The 22,979-nt window shown below is 36.7% G+C and overlaps 1 protein-coding gene across 13 annotated transcripts in view; it reads right to left on the bottom strand.

The window, feature by feature from the left end:
- Positions 1-2,624: 2,624 nt before the first annotated feature.
- Positions 2,625-22,979, bottom strand: part of LOC105336481 (voltage-dependent T-type calcium channel subunit alpha-1G) — a 61,373-nt gene continuing 41,018 nt past the window's right edge. For 7 of the 13 annotated variants that reach the window (XM_066066426.1, XM_066066427.1, XM_066066428.1 and 4 more), the window contains 23 exons: positions 21,006-21,159; positions 19,345-19,500; positions 19,010-19,160; positions 18,577-18,812; positions 17,031-17,278; positions 13,079-13,412; positions 12,780-12,992; positions 12,620-12,688; positions 12,332-12,516; positions 12,119-12,245; positions 11,903-12,034; positions 11,680-11,769; positions 11,255-11,468; positions 9,814-9,965; positions 9,611-9,720; positions 8,120-8,250; positions 7,622-7,771; positions 7,319-7,440; positions 6,881-7,036; positions 6,092-6,187; positions 5,250-5,369; positions 5,018-5,153; positions 2,625-4,786 (listed from right to left, as the gene is read on the bottom strand). In XM_066066426.1, the coding sequence (XP_065922498.1) occupies positions 3,393-4,786; positions 5,018-5,153; positions 5,250-5,369; positions 6,092-6,187; positions 6,881-7,036; positions 7,319-7,440; positions 7,622-7,771; positions 8,120-8,250; positions 9,611-9,720; positions 9,814-9,965; positions 11,255-11,468; positions 11,680-11,769; positions 11,903-12,034; positions 12,119-12,245; positions 12,332-12,516; positions 12,620-12,688; positions 12,780-12,992; positions 13,079-13,412; positions 17,031-17,278; positions 18,577-18,812; positions 19,010-19,160; positions 19,345-19,500; positions 21,006-21,159 (4,876 nt within the window). In that variant the 3' untranslated portion in view covers positions 2,625-3,392. Of the gene's footprint in view, positions 4,787-5,017; positions 5,154-5,249; positions 5,370-6,091; positions 6,188-6,880; positions 7,037-7,318; positions 7,441-7,621; positions 7,772-8,119; positions 8,251-9,610; positions 9,721-9,813; positions 9,966-11,254; positions 11,469-11,679; positions 11,770-11,902; positions 12,035-12,118; positions 12,246-12,331; positions 12,517-12,619; positions 12,689-12,779; positions 12,993-13,078; positions 13,413-17,030; positions 17,279-18,576; positions 18,813-19,009; positions 19,161-19,344; positions 19,501-21,005; positions 21,160-22,244; positions 22,363-22,979 lie in introns of all 13 variants that reach the window. The other 6 variants (XM_066066432.1, XM_066066438.1, XM_066066437.1 and 3 more) reach the window with 4 other exon arrangements.

Raw genomic sequence — 22,979 nt, 5'->3', positions numbered from 1 at the left:
AACAGAACTCAAAGCAACTGGTCAATAAGATTACAACAAATGATGTTCCATTTTCTGTATTATTATAAACTGTTAAAATAATATACTAATCAATCTTTGTTGCGTTCAGATCTAAAACAATCAAAGAAGTAGTAGGTGGTGCGTTAGCAATTTTGCCTAGTGTATGTGCGGTATAGTCAAATATCTGCCCCCAATTTTAACAAATTTTTAAATAATGTCGTATAAAAATCAAATCTTTATCATTGTACAGTGGACGCCTAACACTTAAATCTTGATTTAAGTCATCATTGCCCATTCGCCATTTATCTACGACGTCAACTAAAGGACCAAATTCCCGCAAATTTGTAAACAAATGAAAATATTTTCATTTTTGCTTGATATTTTGCATTCGGAAGTACATGTATAGAGAGCAGGTCTGCTCAAGTAAGATTTTAACATGTTTTTCTTCAGATAATTATACACTTTATTCTAAAAAATGGTACTTGAGCAAGCTTGAGCTCGATGTTTCCCAGTCGAAAAACGCCCATATTTCGCTACAAAACATCAATTTATCAAAATTAGGAAATCTTCATGACGTCATTTCTACATTATGACGTCACTGAAGTGATAACCTATTGCAACCTTATTTTCAATATGATTCTAACTATCTTCCACCTTATTTTTAAAGCACTTTAAAAAACTTTAATTTTGGGGGCAACAAATGCATAAAACCGCACATAGTCCTTTAGTCTCTCTTGCTTAGAAGTTATTTCCTGTTTAAAGAACAAAATAATAAAATTTGTTTTTCTTACCATATTAAAAATTGAGTAACATTTGATGTTGATCAAAAATGATATGGTATCGATTCGAATTGTGTCAAAAACAAAATGCTCTTGAGTATCTTTACATGTGGCGAGTTGTATACTCCAAAAAGATAGTACTTCATGAGTATGTCTAATGAGATATACCTTACTTTGGGTGCTCAATTGAGATGCACATTTTCGAATCTTTCGTGGGATACACACAAGGGGAGAGTATCCTTACAATACACTGTCCAGTGGACATTACTGGTATGCTCCCTCATAAATCTCTGTAAAGATTCTGCTCGGCTCGATAGTTGGACCGACTCCTTCACTGAATCAAGCAGAGCTGAGTCATTGCCGAGATAAGTATCCTGTTGGGGGTTTTACAATTTTTATCTTTCCAAATATATTTAAAAGCTATTTGAAAATTCTAAAGCGATGAAAGTATTTCAATTATAATGAATACTTTAATCTACAATAATATCGACAGATGTCACATATCACATTAAATGGTATGCTCAACTGAGATGCACATTGTAATTGTGCACACAGGAGAATATTTCCATGTGATACATAGTGTTGAGCTTAAATGAAAAGAAAAATAGGAACAACAATTTTAAAATCCATTTTTAATTGTAATCAATTCGTGAATGTCTATATATATATATACACAAAATGTGAAAAAACAAAACATTACAAAAGTGTTAATATAAGATGATTCTGACGGGGTTTAATTTTATAAAAACACCACTTCACTCATCAAAACATTTATCCTAACTACCTGAGCTAGTGAAAAAAGATGTATTCTTTCATTCAGTACAATCAACAGTCTCAAAATGTGTAAACAACAGTCATATGCTCCCATACCTGACAAGTCCTGTTTATTTATGTCCATTTTCTTTTAAAAAACACTTTTTCAGAGCAACCAATCAGTATTTAAAATTGGAAAAACCACAGAAATGTATAAAAAGTGGAAGGATAATTGCTGAGAAGAAAGTTTTGCATGTATCCTATATTTACCATACAAATAACATATTAACCATAGATTACTATTATAATCACCAACAATAATGAGTGGTCAATTATGAAACATATGGGTAAAGTAACCCAATTCCTCTCTTAACATGGGTGCTTCACCCTTATAAACTTTAAAATATTCAAATAAAAATATATCGGTTTTTTTCTTTTTTAAATCTAAAATCTGCTAAGATGCAATTAATGTAATAACGGAAGATTGTTACCAGTAAATAAGATACTTGTAGATGTAACAAATGTCTCCAGAATCAAGCTAAGCAAAAACTATTGTGGTCAGTGATGGACAAATTGTGAAAAATCAAAAGCTTTCAAATTGAAAGTATCATAACAGGAAAGAGATGAAACATCTTCATACACAAAGTATCATCATTTATTGGACACTAAAATCTTCACCTGCCAAGGATGAAGATCGACAACTTCCTCAGAAGGAAGAAGAGCAATGAACATTGTTCTTGTTACCAGTCAAGATCGGGATTTTGTAAACTCTTGAGACAGTTTGCTGTGTATAAACTTGGTAATCTGTAGACAATACACTCCACCCACATAGGGAGATAAGGATGTCAAACAACCTTCGATATATCCCTGTAAAAAGTCTTCCTCATATGGCATCTACCATCTTCGTTGACAAAAAATATCACAATCTAGTTATTATGGATCTTTAAACATGTGTTATAAAATATTGCACTTGACCCATATGTTTCAAAGATATACTAATAACATGTATAATATACAAATATATTAATTATTAATAAGCTATATCTCTGATAGAGTCATTTCTATATAATTGTAACAAATATTTTTTCTAATTAATTACATATCACTGAATTTGTACGAAACAATTAACCAAATTACCCTTTATAATCCACATCTGAGTAACAGAAATGCATTCATTAGCTTTAAAAGAGAATGCATTCATTAGCTTTAAAGGAGAAAATCCTGTAGTTGTTATACTTAATACAAACACAGAATGGCTTGAAATTTCTTTTTAAAACAGAGGGATGAACTGAAATTGATTCAGCGTTGAACATGTATAAACCTGATTGCCTGGGGTATAGGGTGCTAGCTATCTTCTACACCTGTGCTTTGATGCTACTCATGATATGAAGCTTATGATACGTGGGAAATATGATATGTGGCTACTCGTATCGCTATCACTCAAACACAAATTTGGCATCAATAATTAAGCTCTCTCCTCTCATTTATATCGGGTTGCATTGGTAAGTCAACAATTGCTGGATTTGGCTTTTTTTGTTGTTTCTTTTGAATAACATTTTTTTTTACATGTGGCATCACTTAAGCATGAAACTTGAGAATTCTACATCACAAAACACTTTTCTTCATTCAGAATGACTTGGAATAAAACAGATAACAAATGAAAATTAAAACTCTACACAACATCTGCACTGTTAGACAGGCAAGTCACACAGAGAACAGTTCAAACACAAAACCAAGTACTCCCTCACCCACAAACCCAGGCCTACAGATGGTGCTGCCCTCTCCAGGAGGGCATATACCTCACTCATTAAAGTCCCATAACCCTGAGCCACAGAGTCTCGGATCACAGTTTGTGCATTGTCAGGATTCGCTGCTTGGCTGGAATAGATTGGGGGTCCGTCTCCTGACACATGAATCGTCCAATGTCATCCCAGGGACACTGAGACAAGCACTCCCACTGATGGCAGCCAGAGTTGCCTCCCCTGAGTTCTCCGACATGGGCTCCATGACTTCAGAGTCGTAGGGGCATTCTCCCCCTGACAAATCTGTATCACTATTCTGGCTCTCATTCAGACTGATTTTACGAGTTTTCTCATCAACGGAACGGGGGTCCTCTAAAACAACTATTTGGGGGTCTTGGGAAGGCACTGAGGTCAGAGCGGGGGAGGAAGAGGATGGGGGGGAGGGGACTCGCTCATACTTGACACTACCACACACCTCACTTTTCCTTGGAGTTCTAGATGGTCGATCATCACCGACCAATGTATCTTGAGACACGCTGGAATTTTCTGTGCGGCTGTGATCCAGATGAGGGTCAGTGCAGCGTTCTGTGACCAGTGGACAACTCTCCGTGACCTCATCCTCACACTCGAGCTCATCGATGTCGTCGTGGTCTGTACTATCACCTGTGATGAGGCGAACTTCTTCATCGCACGCTTCTTCTTCTGCGGCCCAATCTGGACCGGAGAGTTCGTACGAGTCGGACTCACATGTACTACTCCTCTGGACCTGAGGCAGACTGTGTTTGGAACTTACGTTAGAGCGAGGGAGGCTGGGGTTTAGGGAGTATCCATGATGTCCCTCACAACGACGCTGTTGACTTAGTTTTTTCTTACAGATCACAGGTGAGTTATGTGTCACCTGCGTGCTTGGCAATGCAAGAGTGCTTTGTTCATGAGAGTAGTTTGATAAAGCTGTAACTAAAGCATGTAGAGTCGTAGGTCTCAGTTGGACTCGAGCACCTGCAATGTGCTTCTCTCTCAATCTCACTTTCTCAGACCCACTACTCTGACTACGATGTAGACACTTGAGTTTTATGATGGGGTTGTGAGATTTGTTCACTTTTGAGCCTTCCTCCCCATCATAAAGGTTTTTGTTAAGAGTGGGTTGTGATAGGGACACAGGGTTATCACAGGCCGCTGCCTTACACTCAGATATATTCTGTGTCTGTAGCGGCTCCACGTGAGCTGTAGCTGGGGGACTCTCGTACTCACAGCTTTTCTGTCGCACAAGTTTTCTGTCCCGTAATCGTTGTTTCTGTTGTGGACTGGTAGATTTTCTACGAGGTTCTTCTGCAATGCGTGGAATGCCTAGTGTATTTTCATCAATAGTGGTATCCACATAGCTGGAATTATCTGAATAACTGGAGGAGTAAGGGGAGGGGGGAGCATCCAGACTGGATCCGGACATATCCAAGCTGACTTCCATAGAGCTACCATAGTTAGAGATAGTGATGTCCACTGGTACTAGACGACCTACAATAACATGAGTACTTTTACCAGATAGTAATATATCTAACCTTAAACCTAATCCTAACAGAATATTTCAATGAAAATGTCAAAGAATATTTTTTATCTTGTCCACTTTCTCAAAATCTATTATTATAAGAAGATGGCCTAATCATAGAAGCCCAAGTTCATTTTGCCCAGGATTTGAATTACATATATTTCCATATTTTTATGTGAGCACTTTTACAGGTGCCTTACCTTGATCATCTTCGTACGGAGGTTCGTTACTGGGCGGTCGGAAGGTAAAACTTGGAGGTAATGAAATCTGCTTACAGACGGGAGTTCGTAGTCTGCGTGAGAACGGAGGTCGTGGTGTTCCAACTATTGAGGGCAGCTTTAAAAAAAATTTGTTTGAATGAGAACAAAAATTTTACTTGAAAACTAGAAAAAGTTGAAAATGTACAAGAACACAAAATTCTGGAGTTCTAACCATCTGCTCTTCTTCTTTCTTGACCGAATTTCCATCCTCCTCATCTCTACCATCACCCGCCTCATCCATTTTGTTTTCCTCTGCATTTCCGCCATCATCATCCAAAAATCGGTGTGATTCCTAACAATACAGCAAAACATATCAGTAAACATCAATACATGTTTTGTATTTGAATAAATTATCAAAGTGCAAGAATTGGAGGATTCACCATTATTGGCTGAATGCATGTAGAAAGCAATTGGAAATGTTCACATATACATGTTGAAATTTGATATATTCCATAAATTTGATCCACACAACAATACATGTAAGTATACTCATGTAAATATTTATTAGAATTTTTAATTCAATTCTTGTTAAGCAGCTACAAAAATAAAGAAAATGGCTTTGTAGTAAACCGCTTGGAGCTAAACATACAGATATAAGACAAGTCTAACAAACTACAGGTTACAAAAAAACAAAAATAACCACTAATTAAAAACAGTTGATTTGATCATTAATCTTGTATTAAGGCATTTACCGTTCATTCAGTTCTTGCTATACTTAGAAAACTTTCTTTTTATAAAAGAAAAAAAAAACCTTAAAAAGTCCGCAAATGCCTCAATGAACATATATTACATATACATGTACTAAAACCAAAAAAGAATCCAAGATAACAGGGCCGCTATGTGCTCTGTCTGTAAAAAAGGAAAGAACCCTGAACGAGGACATGAAAATATAAACTTGAAAATCTAAATAATAAAAAGCCAGTAGAAAAAACATTCAAGCTGCATTTTCTAACAACATTTAGTTCAAGGGAAGGGAGCATGCAAGGGAGTCCAAGCAAGACACGCCCCCCTCACCTTCACGGCCAATCGTAGCATCTCATTATTGACGCTACACTCCATCTTGAACGCTGCCTCGAGTTCGTCATCTATCTCCTTATGTTTGTACGTTTCCTGTGGTAATCACAATTAGTAGAGAAATTTGTCCACATGCAAATGTGTTAGTACACTGCGGTGAAACCACCGGCAGGTTATGGAAGAATTTAACACAGATCACTCCCTAAACATCCAACCAGGTGACCAATACAAAATTCAACGGATAAAATTATTCTCCCTTTGATTAGATTATACAAAAAGGTACTAGTAAATAAAAAAAAATAATTATTCATCAGTTGATTTGGAAAGTTCATAAAATCTAAAACCTAGTAAAAAGATTTCATGAAAATTAGTCCATTAAATTCACGAGGAAAGGGAACAAAGTTGGATGGATAATTCATACAAAACGTGAAATTATCAAAGTGCCTCAAGAAAAAACTTGCAAACAGTGCATATAATATTTTTGTATCCAAAGATAATATCATCAAAATGATTTGTTTCTACCAAGACAAAACAGCACACTTACTCTGTGATGAAAGCAACAGACAAGGCAAATTTAACTCAATCATTATGTAATTCTAACTCGTACTGTGTGAAGGCTGTACCACTTAACCATAGCAATGCTTATGTGAAATTCATATTGATACAATTGGAAGAAAAGTTAAATTTGTCTTGTCTTTTACGAATGGTGAATGAAAATGATGCTGTAACAATAAAACATGTTAAACTCGCACAGCAAATACATGATAAAGATGAGAAAACTAGGTATACCTCCAGATGCTTCATCAGGACTGCCACCACCACGTTCACGAGGACGAACTGCGCCATCAGAACGAACACCACGAAGAAGACCGGGGCGATGAACGAGCTGACGCAGCAATTGGTCAGACATTTTTCTGAGGCATCACAGTCATCACGCAGTGTGTCCTAAATGCAAAGAGAGCAAAGGTTCAGTCCTCACCAAGGCTAAACAGATATTGCTGCACACTTGTACCTACTTTATCTGTATATTTATTCGTGGTATTTCTTATTGCACGTACTCTATTATGTTCACCCTACACCTGCATGTATTACATTAGTTTTATTGAATGTCAAAAGTATGTTTGTTTTTTTTATTACCTAACATTAAAATATCATGCATCTTTTTAACACAACATGGTTTAAAAAGTTAGCAACCATAATCAATTCATTGATTAATCATTCTCTTACCTTCATTATTCCATTCCAGTTATCCCCTGTGGCCACTCGGAACAGTGTGAGAAAGGCCATCGCAAAGTCCCTGAAGTGGGCGTGCTCCCCCAACCCCTCACAAGGGTGCGCCTCAGAGCATTCTGAAAAAACACAAAGATTGATGAAAATAATCCTAAAGACATGTTTCCTTGTTTAAAGTTTCTTTGAATTTAACCTAGTAGTTATAATATCTCTTTTCATCAACACTTTTAGATGCAAGCATGTTTATAAATGATCATGAATTGCATTAATTATCAAGTATAAGAAAATTGCGATTATTACCTAGTCTGCCAAAGAGCTCAACTCCAAGAGCAGCAAAGATGAAGAAGAGAAGAAAGAAGAGGAGCCCAAGATTGCCGACCTGCGGCAACGCCTGAATCACGGTGTCCAGCAAGGCTCGTATTCCCTTCGCCATCTTCAGTAACTTTAACACTGGAAGAAAAACACTATCATGTAGAACAGTGGAAGAGAGGAAGACAATTAAACTTTAATCCTAGAAGAGAGAGAGTTAATTATATATACTTATCAGTGGAAAAGAGACATTACATGTACAGTGCTGTAACTCTGATTAACAATGAGAGAGAGAGAGAGAGAGAGAGAGAGAGAGAGAGAGAGAGAGAGAGAGAGAGAGAGAATTAATCTTTGTTATGCTAGAAACAATTGTTTGTATTTAATTCTTCTTGGACAAAACAATATACTGGTGGTAAAACATCTTTTTGCGACTTTCTGCAGAATGCTTCCTCTAAAGTAAACGCTTGTATGATCCTAGTTGTGTCTCACCTCTAGCGATTCTGAGTACCCTCATGACCCTAATAATGGTAGGATTAATTGGAATGACATTAGTTTTCATCTCCTCCAGAATTATTCCAACGATGGAAAGGATCACAATAAAGATATCCAGCTGGTTCCACCTACAGAACAAAATCAACCAATAGAAACACAGTTCAGTAGTTGACCTGGGTCACAGTTACCAAATGTCCCCAACAGCGGAATTGTCAAATCTTCTAATGATGTCTACTGATATCATTTTCCAAAGACTTATACATATATGGATGGATATCATAGAAAGACTTTTGAAAGCTATAGTTCAACAATGATTAATTAAGAAATTAAAATCAATTATTAATTTTTAAGGTTATTGTAGTACATGTATTTCAATTATTGAAACATTTAATGAAATTGAAAAAAGAAACAGTCATAAGAATATAAACCAAGTATAAGAAAGATATATACTTGAAATCCATGTTATTCACTCAAATACAGAAGTCACAAAATTTATAGAGAAAAAGAAGACTTAAAGAATGTGTACAAGTAAATATATATATATTCTAACTGAAAACAAGAGCACTACAGGTTGTGTTGCATGCAGTGAGAGAAATTAACTTAATGTGCGTACTCTCTTTATCCTTGATTCAAATCACATACGTCCTAGAAATTCAATTCTTTTTGTCACAACAAAATTGAATCCCCGTCTGAATGAAGTCATCCTATTGTCTCTTAGCAGAGATGATTTCAGAGAAAATCGATTTAAACATCTAGAATCTTTGTTATAGAAGCAAAAAGGCATATAGTGCTGCTAACAATTGTATTAAGACAAAATTGAAACCATTAATCTTAAACTGATACACTCGCACAAACAACAGGTTCAAATGTATGTCAAATGAGATTTAATAAACAGTAATCCTATGTTATTTTAGCTCCATTTTCTATGAATTGTGCATTTTTTAAATAAACAAAATCTGAGATCATGAGGTCAAGACAAATGTGACAGCAATAAGTGCAATCAAATAAGAGCAGATCTCAAATAAAACACACACTTTTATTGTGTTCATAAAGTAGTGAGTTAATTAAGCAAAAAACGATTAAAAAAAGTGAAAGTCAGTGTTACCTGCTATAGTTGCCCAAAGGAGAAAATAGTGAGGTCAGATTTGCGATTTAGAATCCAGAAAGGCCAAAATCAGTTATAATGATATACTGTATACGGGTATTCTTTGGGATACATGTAATGTTTTCTTTTTGTCATTGGATGTTTTGCAACCCTTCATTATATCATATGTTCGTTATAAGATTATATATGTGTGTGCTACATTCCATTGATGATGATCAGAGATTAGTGTTTGAATGCATACAGCTTTGAGTTACATTATATGTACATTACACATGTGAACATACACTGTTAGTACATAACATGTGTCAGTAATGATGTTAAGTTATTATATATATTACACATGTATATACATACACTGTACATTACAAAGGTGAACTCCTTACCTGTCCTTGATATAACGCATGAAGCCAAGGGCCAAGATCTTTAGTGTGGCCTCAATGATAAAAACACTTGTAAAGAAGTAGTTGAAAATCTTCAATGCAAACTCCAGCTCCTAAAAATAAAAATAACTGGTAATAAGTTCTGCTATGTTAAATAAAAGAACTGATAGCTATTGGAATAATTAATCTTACAGAGTTATAATTACCTCAGGCATCATATAGTACTCCATCGCCATGGTGATGACATTTAACCCTATGACACCAGCAATAGCAAGGTCAAAGTACTTGCTGTTGACGACCTGGTGAATGATAAGTCGGCTTGGTGAGTACTCGGCCCAGTAAGGCGGCCTATTCAGCTCTGAAACAATAAAGCATAAGACTTGTAAAAAAAAAACCCAGACAGAATGTTCCGACAATCGGCAATCTTGACGATGCTTGTATCAACTAGATCACCCATCATTCTTCTGCCATGCATTAAAAATATCATCAAAAAAGTATGCGAGAATCAATCTGATGACACATGTGCACCATGATTGTAAAATGATCAACTTCTTGATGCGATTTTATTGGATGGTACCAATAAAGAAAAGTCTACCCCACTCTCTCAATCCAAGAAATTTCTCCTTTTTAGTGTTCTTTGGAAAAACAGTAGTTGATAACTAAGAAAAAGATTAAATCTGTACGTATGTGATTTTTTTTAATCATTAAATTATTTTTTTTGAAAGACAGCTCCATCTACCTCCAAAATAGATAGACAAACTCTCTAAACTTTTCAACACTAATGTTGCTGATCTAATTATCATCCTTACTTTTAGTATGACAACATCGATAATGAAAATGGATACCGAGTCTGGCGACCAAGTGCAATACATATAAAACAGGCAAAGAGTCTAATCTACTCTACAGAGCTAAGCTAAAGGCATTGCAGCCTCCATCACATGCAGCCTCTATCACAGCTACTGAAGGCATTGCAGCCTCCATCTCATGCAGCTAGAAATCATGTGCAAAATATAAATAGCCAACTAGAAAGAAACTGAACTAAGAAACACAAAAAAATAATTTATAAACTTGACATCTGCTTAGTATACTCACTAAAGGTCTCACTTTGAGACAGTCTATGGAAATGAAACCTTCTGTATGGACAAACATTTTAGTTTTCATGCTTACCGCGGAAGCTCAGATAGTAAAATTATCAAGATATGTAACACTGACCATACTTTATGTTTTCTGGTTTTGTAGAATTTAGACGTAAAATCATTAGTCTTCTTAAAAAACAAATACATTGTACATGTATGCATTGACACAAACATTCATTTGGTATATTAAAGAGAGAAGATGGATTCACATACTAACAAAAAAGAGCATTCTTAGGGGGCTGAAGTTGAGATGGGATTCTAAACTGGTGGATGCTAAATAGGAGTGTTCTCAAAGGTTACATGAAAAGTTGGTGACAAAGAGTTATCTTTCTTTAGAAATAGTACAAATGGTTGGTCTATTCATTTTCATGACATGATTCATATTGAGTTAAGTGGAATTATTTAGTAGGTAGTCAAGGATGAGCAGACTTTAAATCAATTGTAAGTTATGAATCCATCTCTCAAAATAAAAGTAGAAAATACAACAGTGCATTACGCCAGACTCTGGTACCTGACTCCAGTTTACGCTCACTCATTTTTTTCTGCTCCATCTTGTATCTCCGTTTTGCGGTGCGCCGCTCTCTCTCCTCTTTTTCCTGATCTTGCCGACATTTGTGGAAGTTTTCCACGACTACACCCACAAACATGTTAAGGACAAAGAATCCGACCAGAAGAAGGAATGAAATGAAGTATATTAATCTCCACTCGTTGTAGTTTTCTATGGGCTGTCAACAATGAAACAGAAAACTTAGCTACGAAGGAGGCAAACATTTTTTTTGGCAGAAATAAACATACAACAAAATTTAGTAATATAAGTAAACTATTTTGCATTAAAAACATCTGTAATTTTTCAAGTGCAACACTACAAAATTAATGTTACTTGGTGTTGTAATAAAATGAATAGACAATAAGTATCCAGGAGACCAATTCACAAACCTGCTGGTCAATTCCGACAGCATCCAGACCAGTGTACATGATACTGACCCAGCCGTCCTTGGAGGCCAGCACAAACAACGCCATTAGAGCCTTAAAAAAATAAACCAATATAACAATACAAAGAACAGCACCATCAGCGCCTGTTAACCAAACAACAAACAATGTACAATTTACACTCTATTAATGCTTTTTATCTTAAGAGCTTGAAAAAAATTATGAATACCTGTCCAAGATCATCAAAGTTGTATTTCTGGTTGATCCAGACATTTTTCTTGTTGTCCATTAAGCACTGTGTCTTGTTTTTGATATTTCGTACAGTGGGGCCCTTACAGTAGTAGAATGTACCCTTGAACAACTGCAAAACAGAAGGGGCAAAGGTGAATGAATTTCTCAAAGTACACTAATTACCTACCAACATCACCAATGAAAATCCAAATACCTGTACTCCAAGAATGCCAAAAATGATGAAGAATGTGCAGCAAATGATGACGATGTTTCCGATTGGCCGGAGCGAGGAGAGCAGAGTTTGTACCACGAGCTTAAGCCCAGGTGCCCTGCTGATGACCCTGTAATGGAATGGAAATAAACATTGAAATAGAGTTATTTTTTAACTTAATTTCAATCATATTTATTTATAAGATACAAAGACTACCTAAGAGGTCGTAGTGTTCGTAAGAGCCTAAAGACACGTAAAATTCCAAATATCCGAGGACTGCTGTCGGCGGAGAGAGAGATAAGGATGTCCACCAGGGAGATCCCGACCAGAAAGCCGTCCATCACGTTCCAGCCACTCTTCAGGTACGCATGTTGTCCGATCACCAGGCCCTTCGCTAACACCTGCATAAAACAAGCATTACAGATAACAGAAATTGAAGATTTATTAGGTTTATCTTTTTACAAGTTTTTAAGACAAAGAAGTTATTTTTGTTCATGCCCTGACCTTGATCATCATTTCCACAGAGAACACAAAGGTGAAGACGTAGTTGGAGTAATTCAGGAACTCTCTCTCCTGAAATAACAAACAGTCAATCAGTAGGGTACATGCCATCATCATCAACTTATGTATGATAACCAGGGTGCATGATAATCGAGCCACTTACAACACTGTCAGGTGGAATATTGGGCCGCTCCATAGCAAGGGTGATACAGTTCAGAGCGATGAAGAACAGCACCGTGTTGTCAAACCACCGCTGGGCCATCAGGTGGTGGCAGACCCTCCGCAGGCGGTTGTTGGGGTGGAGTAGGTACAGGGCGTACTCGTGGCGGGTCTTGAAGCAGCCGTGGGGCTCGGGACACCAGGAGCATGTACAGTTCTACAGTAGAAAAAGTGGATCGTAAATTTTTAACCCTCTAATATTGACTATTCAATGAGTTTATGAAATGGCTGATCATTACTAACCGTTTCATCAATAGCATCAGGGTCCTCCTCTTCCTCTTCTGCCCCCATCCCCACTTCCACCTGGGTGGGGGAGGTGGTCCCCTCCATCAGGTTATTCTGTTTCACTTCCTCCTTCAGCACCGCACTCATGGACGACAGCGAGTTCAGTGTCCGGCGACTGTTGAATGAGTTCTGTCGACTCAGTATGATGGAGTTACAGTTGCTTTGACTGCTGCTGCAGGAATTATTGCGGATTTTGAAGGAGTTCCTGGGGGAGGGGACCGGTCGCTTGATGGAGTTCTGGGGGCTCAGAGTTCTTTGGTTGTTTAAGGGGAGATGGCCATTGCAGTCACTCCTGTAAGTACATTGTACGGGTCACATTTGTAAACATCTTCACTATCGTAGATTTCTATGGTAAAACGAGTTTCAATTTGAAGGAAAATTTCCTGTGAATACATGTAATTCTTTTTCAAATTTAAATATAATAAAGATTTCTGTTTTTAAAAAAGTTTGTTCATTTGCATCTTAAACTTAACAATTCAAGGAATTTTCAAGTATTGTTACTGAAGAAGATAATCATGTATGTATTTCAAAGACAAAATGATTAATATAATATCAATGCAAATTATCACTTTGTTCAGCTAATTTTCAAGTAGCTTTGGATCTAAGATAGGATAAAAATAAGTTTTCATATAAAAACAAGAGGCCAATTGGCCTTAACGGTCACCTGAGTAGCATATATCCAATACACAAACTTGTCATGGAGTCTCATATATGCATCTAATTAATTTGGTTTCATACTGGAGTAGAAAAATTATAAATTTGTAAAGACAACCACATTTAATTCAAACTGTGAAACCTATAATTTTGGTGAAAAACTAAAAGATCTGGTCTACAAAATAATGAATTCAGTTTTCCTTTCAGGTCTGTGGGAGTAAAGAAGATAATTTTTTAACGTTATATGCATTAACATCTATACATCCATTTTGGCCCTGCCCTAGAGTCAAAACCCATACCCCAGGGGACATGAACATTAAAATTTCAGTAGAGGACTTCCTGGTAAACATAATTATTAGTCGTTTTTTTTTAATACAGATGTGTGAGAATAGAGAAGAAGATTTTTAAACATTATATGCATTAACACTTTATTGCCATATTGCCCCCCCCCCCCATGTCCTGAACCCCTGACCCAGGGGCCATGAATTTCACAATTTAGGTGAAGGAGATTGTGGATATCATAACCATGTATTCAGTTTTTTGCCCACATGTGTTGGAGTAGAGAAGAAGATTTTTTAAGATTTAAATCATTTTTACTATATGGCCATATTGGCCCCACCCCAGAGCATGAACACCTTACCCAGGGGTCTTGAATTTCACAATTTTAGTAGAGAGCCTCATGGACATCATAATCATGCATTTAGTTTTTAACAAATATATATGGGAGTAGAGAAGAAGATTTTCTAAGATTTAATACATTTTTACTATTTGGCCTGACGGCACCATCCCAGAGCCTGAACCCCTGACCGAGGGGTCATGAATTTCACAATTTAGGATGAGGGCTTCATGGACATCATTATCATGCATTTAGGTTTTAACAAATATATATGATAGTAGAGAAGAAGATGTTCTAAGATTTAATACATTTTTACTATTTGGCCATATTGGCTCCACCCTACAGCCTGAACCCCTGACCCAGGGGTCATGAATTTCACAATTTAGGATGAGGGCTTCATGGACATCATTATCATGCATTTAGGTTTTAACAAATATATATGATAGTAGAGAAGAAGATTTTCTAAGATTTAATACATTTTTACTATTTGGCCATATTGGCCCCTCCCTAGAGCCTGAATCCCTGACCCAGGGGTCATGAATTTCACAATTTAGGAAGAGGGCTTCATGGACATCATAATCATGCATTTAGTTTTTAACAAATATATATGGTAGTAGAGAAGAAGATTTTCTAAGATTTAATACATTTTTACTATTTGGCCATATTGGCCCCTCCCTAGAGCCTGAATCCCTGACCCAGGGGTCATGAATTTCACAATTTAGGAAGAGGGCTTCATGGACATCATAATCATGCATTTAGTTTTTAACAAATATATATGGTAGTAGAGAAGAAGATTTTCTAAGATTTAATACATTTTTACTATTTGGCCATATTGGCCCCACCCTAGAGCCTGAATCCCTGACCCAGGGGTCATGAATTTCACAATTTTGGTAGAGGGCCTCATGGACATTATAACCATGCATTCAGTTTTTTCCTCACATGTGTGGAAGTAGAGAAGAAGATTTTTGAAAATTTGGCTTTTTTTGCATATTTGGCCCCGCCCGTGGCACCCCAGGGGTGGTAGAGCCATAAATTTCACAATTTAGATTCTTCTTACCATAGAGATGCTTCACACCAAAAATGGTAACGATTGGCCTGGTAGTTTTCAAGAAGAAGTTAAAAATGTAAAATTGTTAACGCACGACGCACGACGCACAGACGCACGACGCACAACGCACGACGACGGACGAAGACCAATTGCAATAGGTCACCTGAGTGACTCAGGTGACCTAAAAACTTTGAAAAGATCTTTTCCTTGATCTGCTCATTTTTGTATGTTTTGATTAAAATGTAATGTCAAATGTAAATCTCAGAGAGAGAGAGAGAGAGAGAGAGAGAGAGAGAGAGAGAGAGAGAGAGAGAGAGAGAGAGAGTCTGTCAATTTGTTTGATCTTAAATAGTCGGATTAAAGGCAATATCGAATAAATTCCATGTTTTCCAAGACTAATTACTTCTCATTATCTTGAAAGGTTTGTACAATCTTATTGCTAAAAAAATCAGTTTAATTTACACAGGCTGATGAATTGGAAAGGTTCAGTAGCACAGCTTTGTTAGGCTAGCTAGTTAGGCAGACGTTTCCTGTGTATCCTACCATCTATAATCTGTCAGTTATACACAGATATTTTGGCCAATATTCCTTTCTTATACTGGCAAACAGAGACAGATTTATAAAATATTAAGCCTTGATTTAACATAAATCAGAGCAATGAGACATGGCCACCGTGTGACTGATTCCTCACAGAGGGACACTCAGACGAAAATGAGCTCTCTTCTCAGTACTGCTCTGTTTGCTTTGTTCTCTAATAATGTTTCTGTATCACTTCCAGGACTTAATGACAGAAGAAATCATTAACTTCAAACCAGTTACATTCGGAAAAATGTTATGCAATCTGAGTGGTAAATCTAATGGCAGCATTTTGAAGTGGGACATTATGAGCCGTTGGATTGATGGCATCGTTTGTAAGTACACCCGCACAATGTACAGAGCAAGACTATCATGGAGAACTGATTCATCAATTATACAGTCACCAATATGTCCCCATTAATCCAAAACCAAAAAACTCGCCTTCTGAAAACAACAGGAATTTTCTCTAGAAAGGCAGAGAAATAGCTAGTATTACAAATTCATTTATCTTTGAAAATGGAAAACACAAATGACCCTCTTACGATGACTCATGTTTGCATAAAGAATGAGCAGCAAAAATTGCACTGAAACAGCAACAAAATTGATTTTTGTAAATTGATGTTGCATAATAAACTAACAACACATGTTAAATTTCATTTAAGGTGGTAGGGGACACTTCCATATTGTGACGTATTGTTCATTGAAATAAACGTTAAAATCAAGAGTAATTTTATAAACAGTTTCTTTCCCCAAACAGAACAATAACAGCGTAGCGCAGTGAGTCAGAGGGTTTGTTCGAATCTGAAAGTCATGAGTTCAAATCCCGCTGAGGGTTTTAAAACTTTTACTTTTCCAAAATCTTTTAAAACATATCTTATCTCTATCATACCAGTGAAAGTATTTCAATCATAATGTACTTTAATCCACATTAATATCAGCAGGTGTCCCAAACCACCTTAACTCTACCCTATGTTTTTACTGTAACAATCTGGTCTTCTCTACATTTCTGAACTGACCTATTTGGCGTTGGACAGTTGGGTTGGAACACATCGTCATCGTCTGTGTCCATGCTGTCGATCTTACACTCCGGGACCAGGCACTTCCTGTCTCCATCCTGTGACCGTCGGCGCTTCCAGCTGTTGCTACGGCTACCTGAGCTCAGGGATCGGCGGAGGCAGGGGGAGAGGCAGGGAGAGGGTCGTGGGGATATTCTGGGAGAGAGGCGAGGTGAAAGTCGTGGGGACGCACGTATACTGGAGTTTGTCTGTAAAGAGAAGACTTCGATCATATTCCCTTATCTGACACAACACCGAGTAAGGAAAGCTGTGTTAACATTTATTCTCATAGTATTTGTTGATTTCAAATATTTTTTATATTACATGTTTTTTGGGGTGATTTAACTTTGAGATTTATAAGTCCTCCAATGGGAGGATAGCCATACAGAAGACTTAAAATGCAGGCACACACAGCAGAAGCTCAGAGCCCATACCTGGACAGCCAGGTAAATAGAACTAGGTTACTCCATGTGCAGAAGGTTACTGGTTTGGTCCTAAGTAGATACCTCACCAATTAAGAGTTAATAAGCTTGAAAATTTGGTTCAGGGTGGGGTTACGCAATTTTAGATAGGCCCTAGGCAGCATAGGCTTAAACTTGTAGCCCTTTACATCATCTATGGCATTTTAGCATAAGTAAAATATTCTCAAAGGGACAACAAACAATCAATAGTAAAGAATTTACACTTTCATATTGACGGTTTAAAAAATGTAAAAATATATCGTATTGAAGGTAAGATTTGTGTTTTTACTGTGTAGTACGTGTCTCCCACATAGTGTTTGCAGACTTGAAGTGTTTATTATGTGTTGTGATTTGTTTCCTGGGTGTTTTTCATGCCAAGAGGTGTCTCCCATGTACAGATGTAGTGTATACTGTGTCATGTTTATACTGTGCAATGTTTATAGTATAGTAGTGTTTATTGTGTCATGTTTATACTGTGCTGTGTTTATATGGTTTTATAAGTGCTGTCTTCATCGTGTTTATTGTGTCATGTTTATACTGTGCTGTGTTTCAGTGCTGTCTTCGTAGTGTTTACTGTGTCATGTTTATACTGTGCCATGTTTATAGTATAGTAGTGTTTATTGTGTCATGTTTATGCTGTGCTGTGTTTATATGGTTTTATAAGTGCTGTCTTCATCGTGTTTATTGTGTCATGTTTATACTGTGCTGTGTTTATATGGTTTTATAAGTGCTGTCTTCGTAGTGTTTACTGTGTCATGTTTATACTGTGACATGTTTATAGTATAGTAGTGTTTATTGTGTCATGTTTATACTGTGCTGTGTTTATATGGTTTTATAAGTGCCGTCTTTGTAGTGTTTACTGTGTCATGTTTATACTGTGCTATGTTTATAGTATAGTAGTGTTTATTGTGTCATGTTTATACTGTGCTGTGTTTATATGGTTTTATAAGTGCTGTCTCCGTAGTGTTTACTGTGTCATGTTTATACTGTGACATGTTTATAGTATAGTAGTGTTTATTGTATCATGTTATCCTACTACTACTCACAGAGGAAGATCTCACGGACAGAGTACTCATCTCCACGGGTGGATGAACACACAATGTGACCTTGTTGCACTCCTTGGGACCGTGGTCATTAGGGGAGCCCTGGGGGGTGGGCATGGGGGTGGCTGCAGTGTGGGTGATGATTGGGGGGTTCAGATCTGACTGGGTCACTGGAGGTGATGTTTTGGCATTGTCATCTTTGGCTGTTGGTGTTTGGGAGGCCACTTCTAACAGTTTGGCTGGAAAAATGAACCAAATATCTAAATGTCTGTAGTACAACAGTCACTTTGAGATATCATCTAGACAATACACAGTTACATCATCTCGTGTCATTTCATTACACAAGCAGCAAGATGATAATTGGACATCTTGTTTTGTAGATGCTTGGCTGGGGTTCCAACTTTACTGTCTTTATCTGTGACAGGTGGAGGCTTACCCCGCTCTGTGTTGTTGATTTTTCCTTGAACCAGATCCAGGGACTTGAGCTTGATGTTCTCACTCTTCTCCTCGTTATTGTTCGTCTCGGACAAGAGGCTCTGGTGCTCCCTGTCCTTGTTTCCTAACTTCATCTTCCTTTTTTCTTCCTCCTTAAATTATTAACCAAAATAGAGCTCCGATTATCATTTTTAATGATTCACAGTTTTGACTTTAGTTTTGATTATTTAGAGTTTTGATGTCTTCATCTCACAGGTCAACAATAGAAAAACATATTACAGTAATCAAATATCATTTGACAGAGACTTGTATTGTTCTTTTCATTTTTTTTTTTACCTCTGTAGAGAATCCTTCCACCAAGATGGCTACCAGAAGGTTAAAGAGGACGTAGTTCCCCAAGGTCATGAGGGCAATGAAGTAGAGAGACGCCCAGGAGGAGGTGGTTTCCATGCCGTTGTACAGGACAGTATTCCAGTCCTCTTGTGTTAGCACCTGACCAATCAGAATAAGAAGCCCAGCTATACAGAAACCCCCCAACTATGTAAAGAACCTTGTATGAAGTGTCAAAGCTTTGAAGAAGTCAGGCTCTCTAAAGAATGTCCTAACATTACTTTAAATAGTTTTTGTAGAGTTTAAAAATACATTCATGATGCTTAATATGATATTTAAAACAATCTGGCGATTTTTGAAAACATTTTAGACATGATCATTTCAAAAGGAAACCTTTTTTTAATGATAATATTAAATCTAAACAACATGTACTCAACAATTAAACATTTTCAGCTCATATCTCATTCTTAATCAACAATATACACAACATACAAGGTTCTTTATAATCAAAAGACAACAATTGATAATTTACTTCTTGATTCAGAGTATAAGACAAGACTTATATTTAAGGAATCATACAATGATATCTGCTACTTTAAGCTCATTCTACAGCTATACACAGAGCAAATTTCCAAAATGCATGGATATATAATACCAAGGTGTTAGGAATGAATTGTTTGAGGTAAAAACATCTAAAGATCACTGCTAGGCATTAGTTTATTTCCTGACTGTCCAGTTCGTTTATTACCAATGTTTTCTTCAGTTTCAATGTGAAATGAAATGTTTTACCCAAATTGTTCAAATAGTGAAACTCAAATACTTTCGATTAATGAGTCAAGATTGGGCCAATGCCACACACTGACCTTTGGCACTGCTGGTCTTTGAGGATTAGTTGTAGTCAGTATTCTAATGGTTATCAAGAGGGAGTAAAGAAGGGGAGGGAACTCAGGAGAAATAACTCCAGCTTAATGTCAACCTTTCCATCAAATACTAGTATATTATCATGCATGGGTTTCTTGTAGCAAGCACAATTATATTGAAATCGAAAGAATGATTTGGCAGTTGACATTATGAGGAATTTGATCTGGTTTGGAGGGATTTTGTTAATAAGAGGACTAGTAGCAGAGTCACACACCGCTGGACTGGCGGGGATATGTTAGAAGGACATCAATAATTCAAGCTTGTTCTGTTCTGCTATTGGATAATAATGAGACTCCCAGCACTACACTGTATGATATGGAAAATATCTTGGTGCACCTGATATTATCAAAGATGAATCTTTTATTTTTGTTGTAACTCACATCTAAAAATCTCATATCAAATTCTGTTTCACTGTATTTGTTGGCTATAGTTATGCTTTTGATCTCTTTTAATGTTAAAAAAACTATTGATATTTGTTTCATGATGAATAGAGATACAAGATCAATATCTTGGAACTTAATGGGTTTTATATGTAGGCAATGAGGGGTTTCCTACAGTACATTCTATAACACTGTTTGTATGGAATGATTCCTAAAGGGTCAAGGTCACTGAGACAATACTGTGTTCCCGTCAATGACACACATTTAGGTGGTGCAGCATTGTCACACCTGTAGAACATTGTCACACCTGTGTCAAGTCAATTACAATGCAGAGATCTAGTTAGTGAAGTAATTTGTATACTTTACCTGGAAAACTGTGACCACTGACCACAACAGAGAGTTAAAATTGGCCCGTTCACATTGGCAGTCCATGGCAGGGTCAAGGGCATCCAAACATGTGCAGAGAGTACCGTTGCCACGCCAACAAAATTTGCCACCAAACAGATTCATGCCCAGTACACTGTCCATGCACAAAACACAAAAAGCCACAGATAGCAACACGATCGTCCACCCATGTAAATCTGTTGCCATGGCCCCAGGCAGCAGGCGCTACCATGACAACACTGATTTACAGGGGGGAAACATCTTGTTACACTCTAATAATAATTGTCAACATACAACAGCTATACGACTGTTGGGGGCAAATCAGCAACAGCGAGGGCCTCAATGCCATGTTGTTATGGTCCGATCAAAACATTTGCACACATTTGGGGTGAGCAGGGGCAAAGGACTCAGTTACCCCAAAACTTATTGCATGTCTTACTAAGATGTATGGGAGTGTGAGAGTGTAACGTAATGAGACATGATCTTCAACAAAACTGAGTGCATGTCTGAGATATTGAGTGTCGTAATTCTATAACAGTTCCATCTGTATCCAATAGCACAAGCAACTTAAAGAAACAAAAACAAATTGGGGAGGTAACATGGGTGCTTCCATGTTGTATCACCTGACAGTGGTTTCTATGGTGATGTTAAACAACATAAACACAAACGGAATGGTGCACAAAATGTTATGGATGATGCAGTGATTAATGAAACAAAACAAAACAAAGAGAAACTCAAGCATAAAGATGAAATGGTGGCGCATCAAGTAAAATGTAGTAATTAACAGATAAATGTTTTCTTTTTTTTTAAAAAGGCATATCTGATTTGCATGCCTTTATCAGTCAATAATGCTGCATATAGATGTATATCTAATCCCAAGTGACCATTGCTCTATGCGATATACAATTACTACTAAGTTCATTCATCTAAACTAATCAAATGCTTAGAATATATATAGATATATATATGTTGCTAGTATAATTTCAGCTAATAAAATTAATATTGCCAAGAATCCAATGAAATAAAAAGATATTATTATTAAGGAGATGCAACAATAATGATCTGTTCTACTACTGGCCGACCAATTCGTGCGTGTTAGTTTTCTGGATGGAAGGTTTTGACAAACAACGACTGTCTGTTTTATATATATACACATGTAAGGCCAAACCACATCAACCAATGACATTGCTTCTACTTTGTTAGACTAGCTGTTGCCAATACCTGGAAAACCGTAATAATCGCCCAGAGAAGCGAGTCAAAATTCTTGCGGTTACAATATCGTGACCCGTCCGGACGTGTTTTACAGAACTTACAGCCAAATAAGTTCATTCCAAGAATGCTACAGAAAAATAGCAATAGATAAATACTACTACTGGCGTCTCAAAGTTCTAACATAATTCAAAATGAATTGAGAATAAGATTGGCAAGGTTATATCATACGAAATAAGTATAATTATTATCATGATAATGTAGACATGGATGTCAGGAATGGATTTCATTGACTCTTAGACAATAGTGTCATACAGTCTCCATTAGAAAATGCTTGAATTGAATTTCTTACTTAGAAAAATATCCACCAATGCTTGAATCAAATTTCTTATAGAAACACAAACATTGCCAATGTAGTTCCCTCCAAAGTTAATACTGTCTAGACTTTACATTTATACCACCAAACAGAAATATCCATGTATACAATATCAAATAATAAACGGTACATATAATTGATCTATTCTTTATTCTGTATTTGATACTGTAACAGTATTTTTAACTAATTGTGAAATATACTTAATGATACATAAATTACATTTGTAATTACTGTGGTTTCATTAATATTCAAGGGTATCAATTTTCGTGGATAAAGTGAAAATCACAGTTTCAAGGATACGTAAATTCATGGCCAATGACCCTATCAATACAAAATGTAAATAAAAATTGCACTTCAATGAACATTTAATT

Source organism: Magallana gigas, chromosome 7 (genome assembly GCF_963853765.1).
Source record: "Magallana gigas chromosome 7, xbMagGiga1.1, whole genome shotgun sequence".
Taxonomy (NCBI): Eukaryota; Metazoa; Mollusca; class Bivalvia; order Ostreida; family Ostreidae; genus Magallana; species Magallana gigas.
Note: the sequence above shows the minus strand (reverse complement) of the source record. Positions and strands in the feature narration are given on the sequence as shown.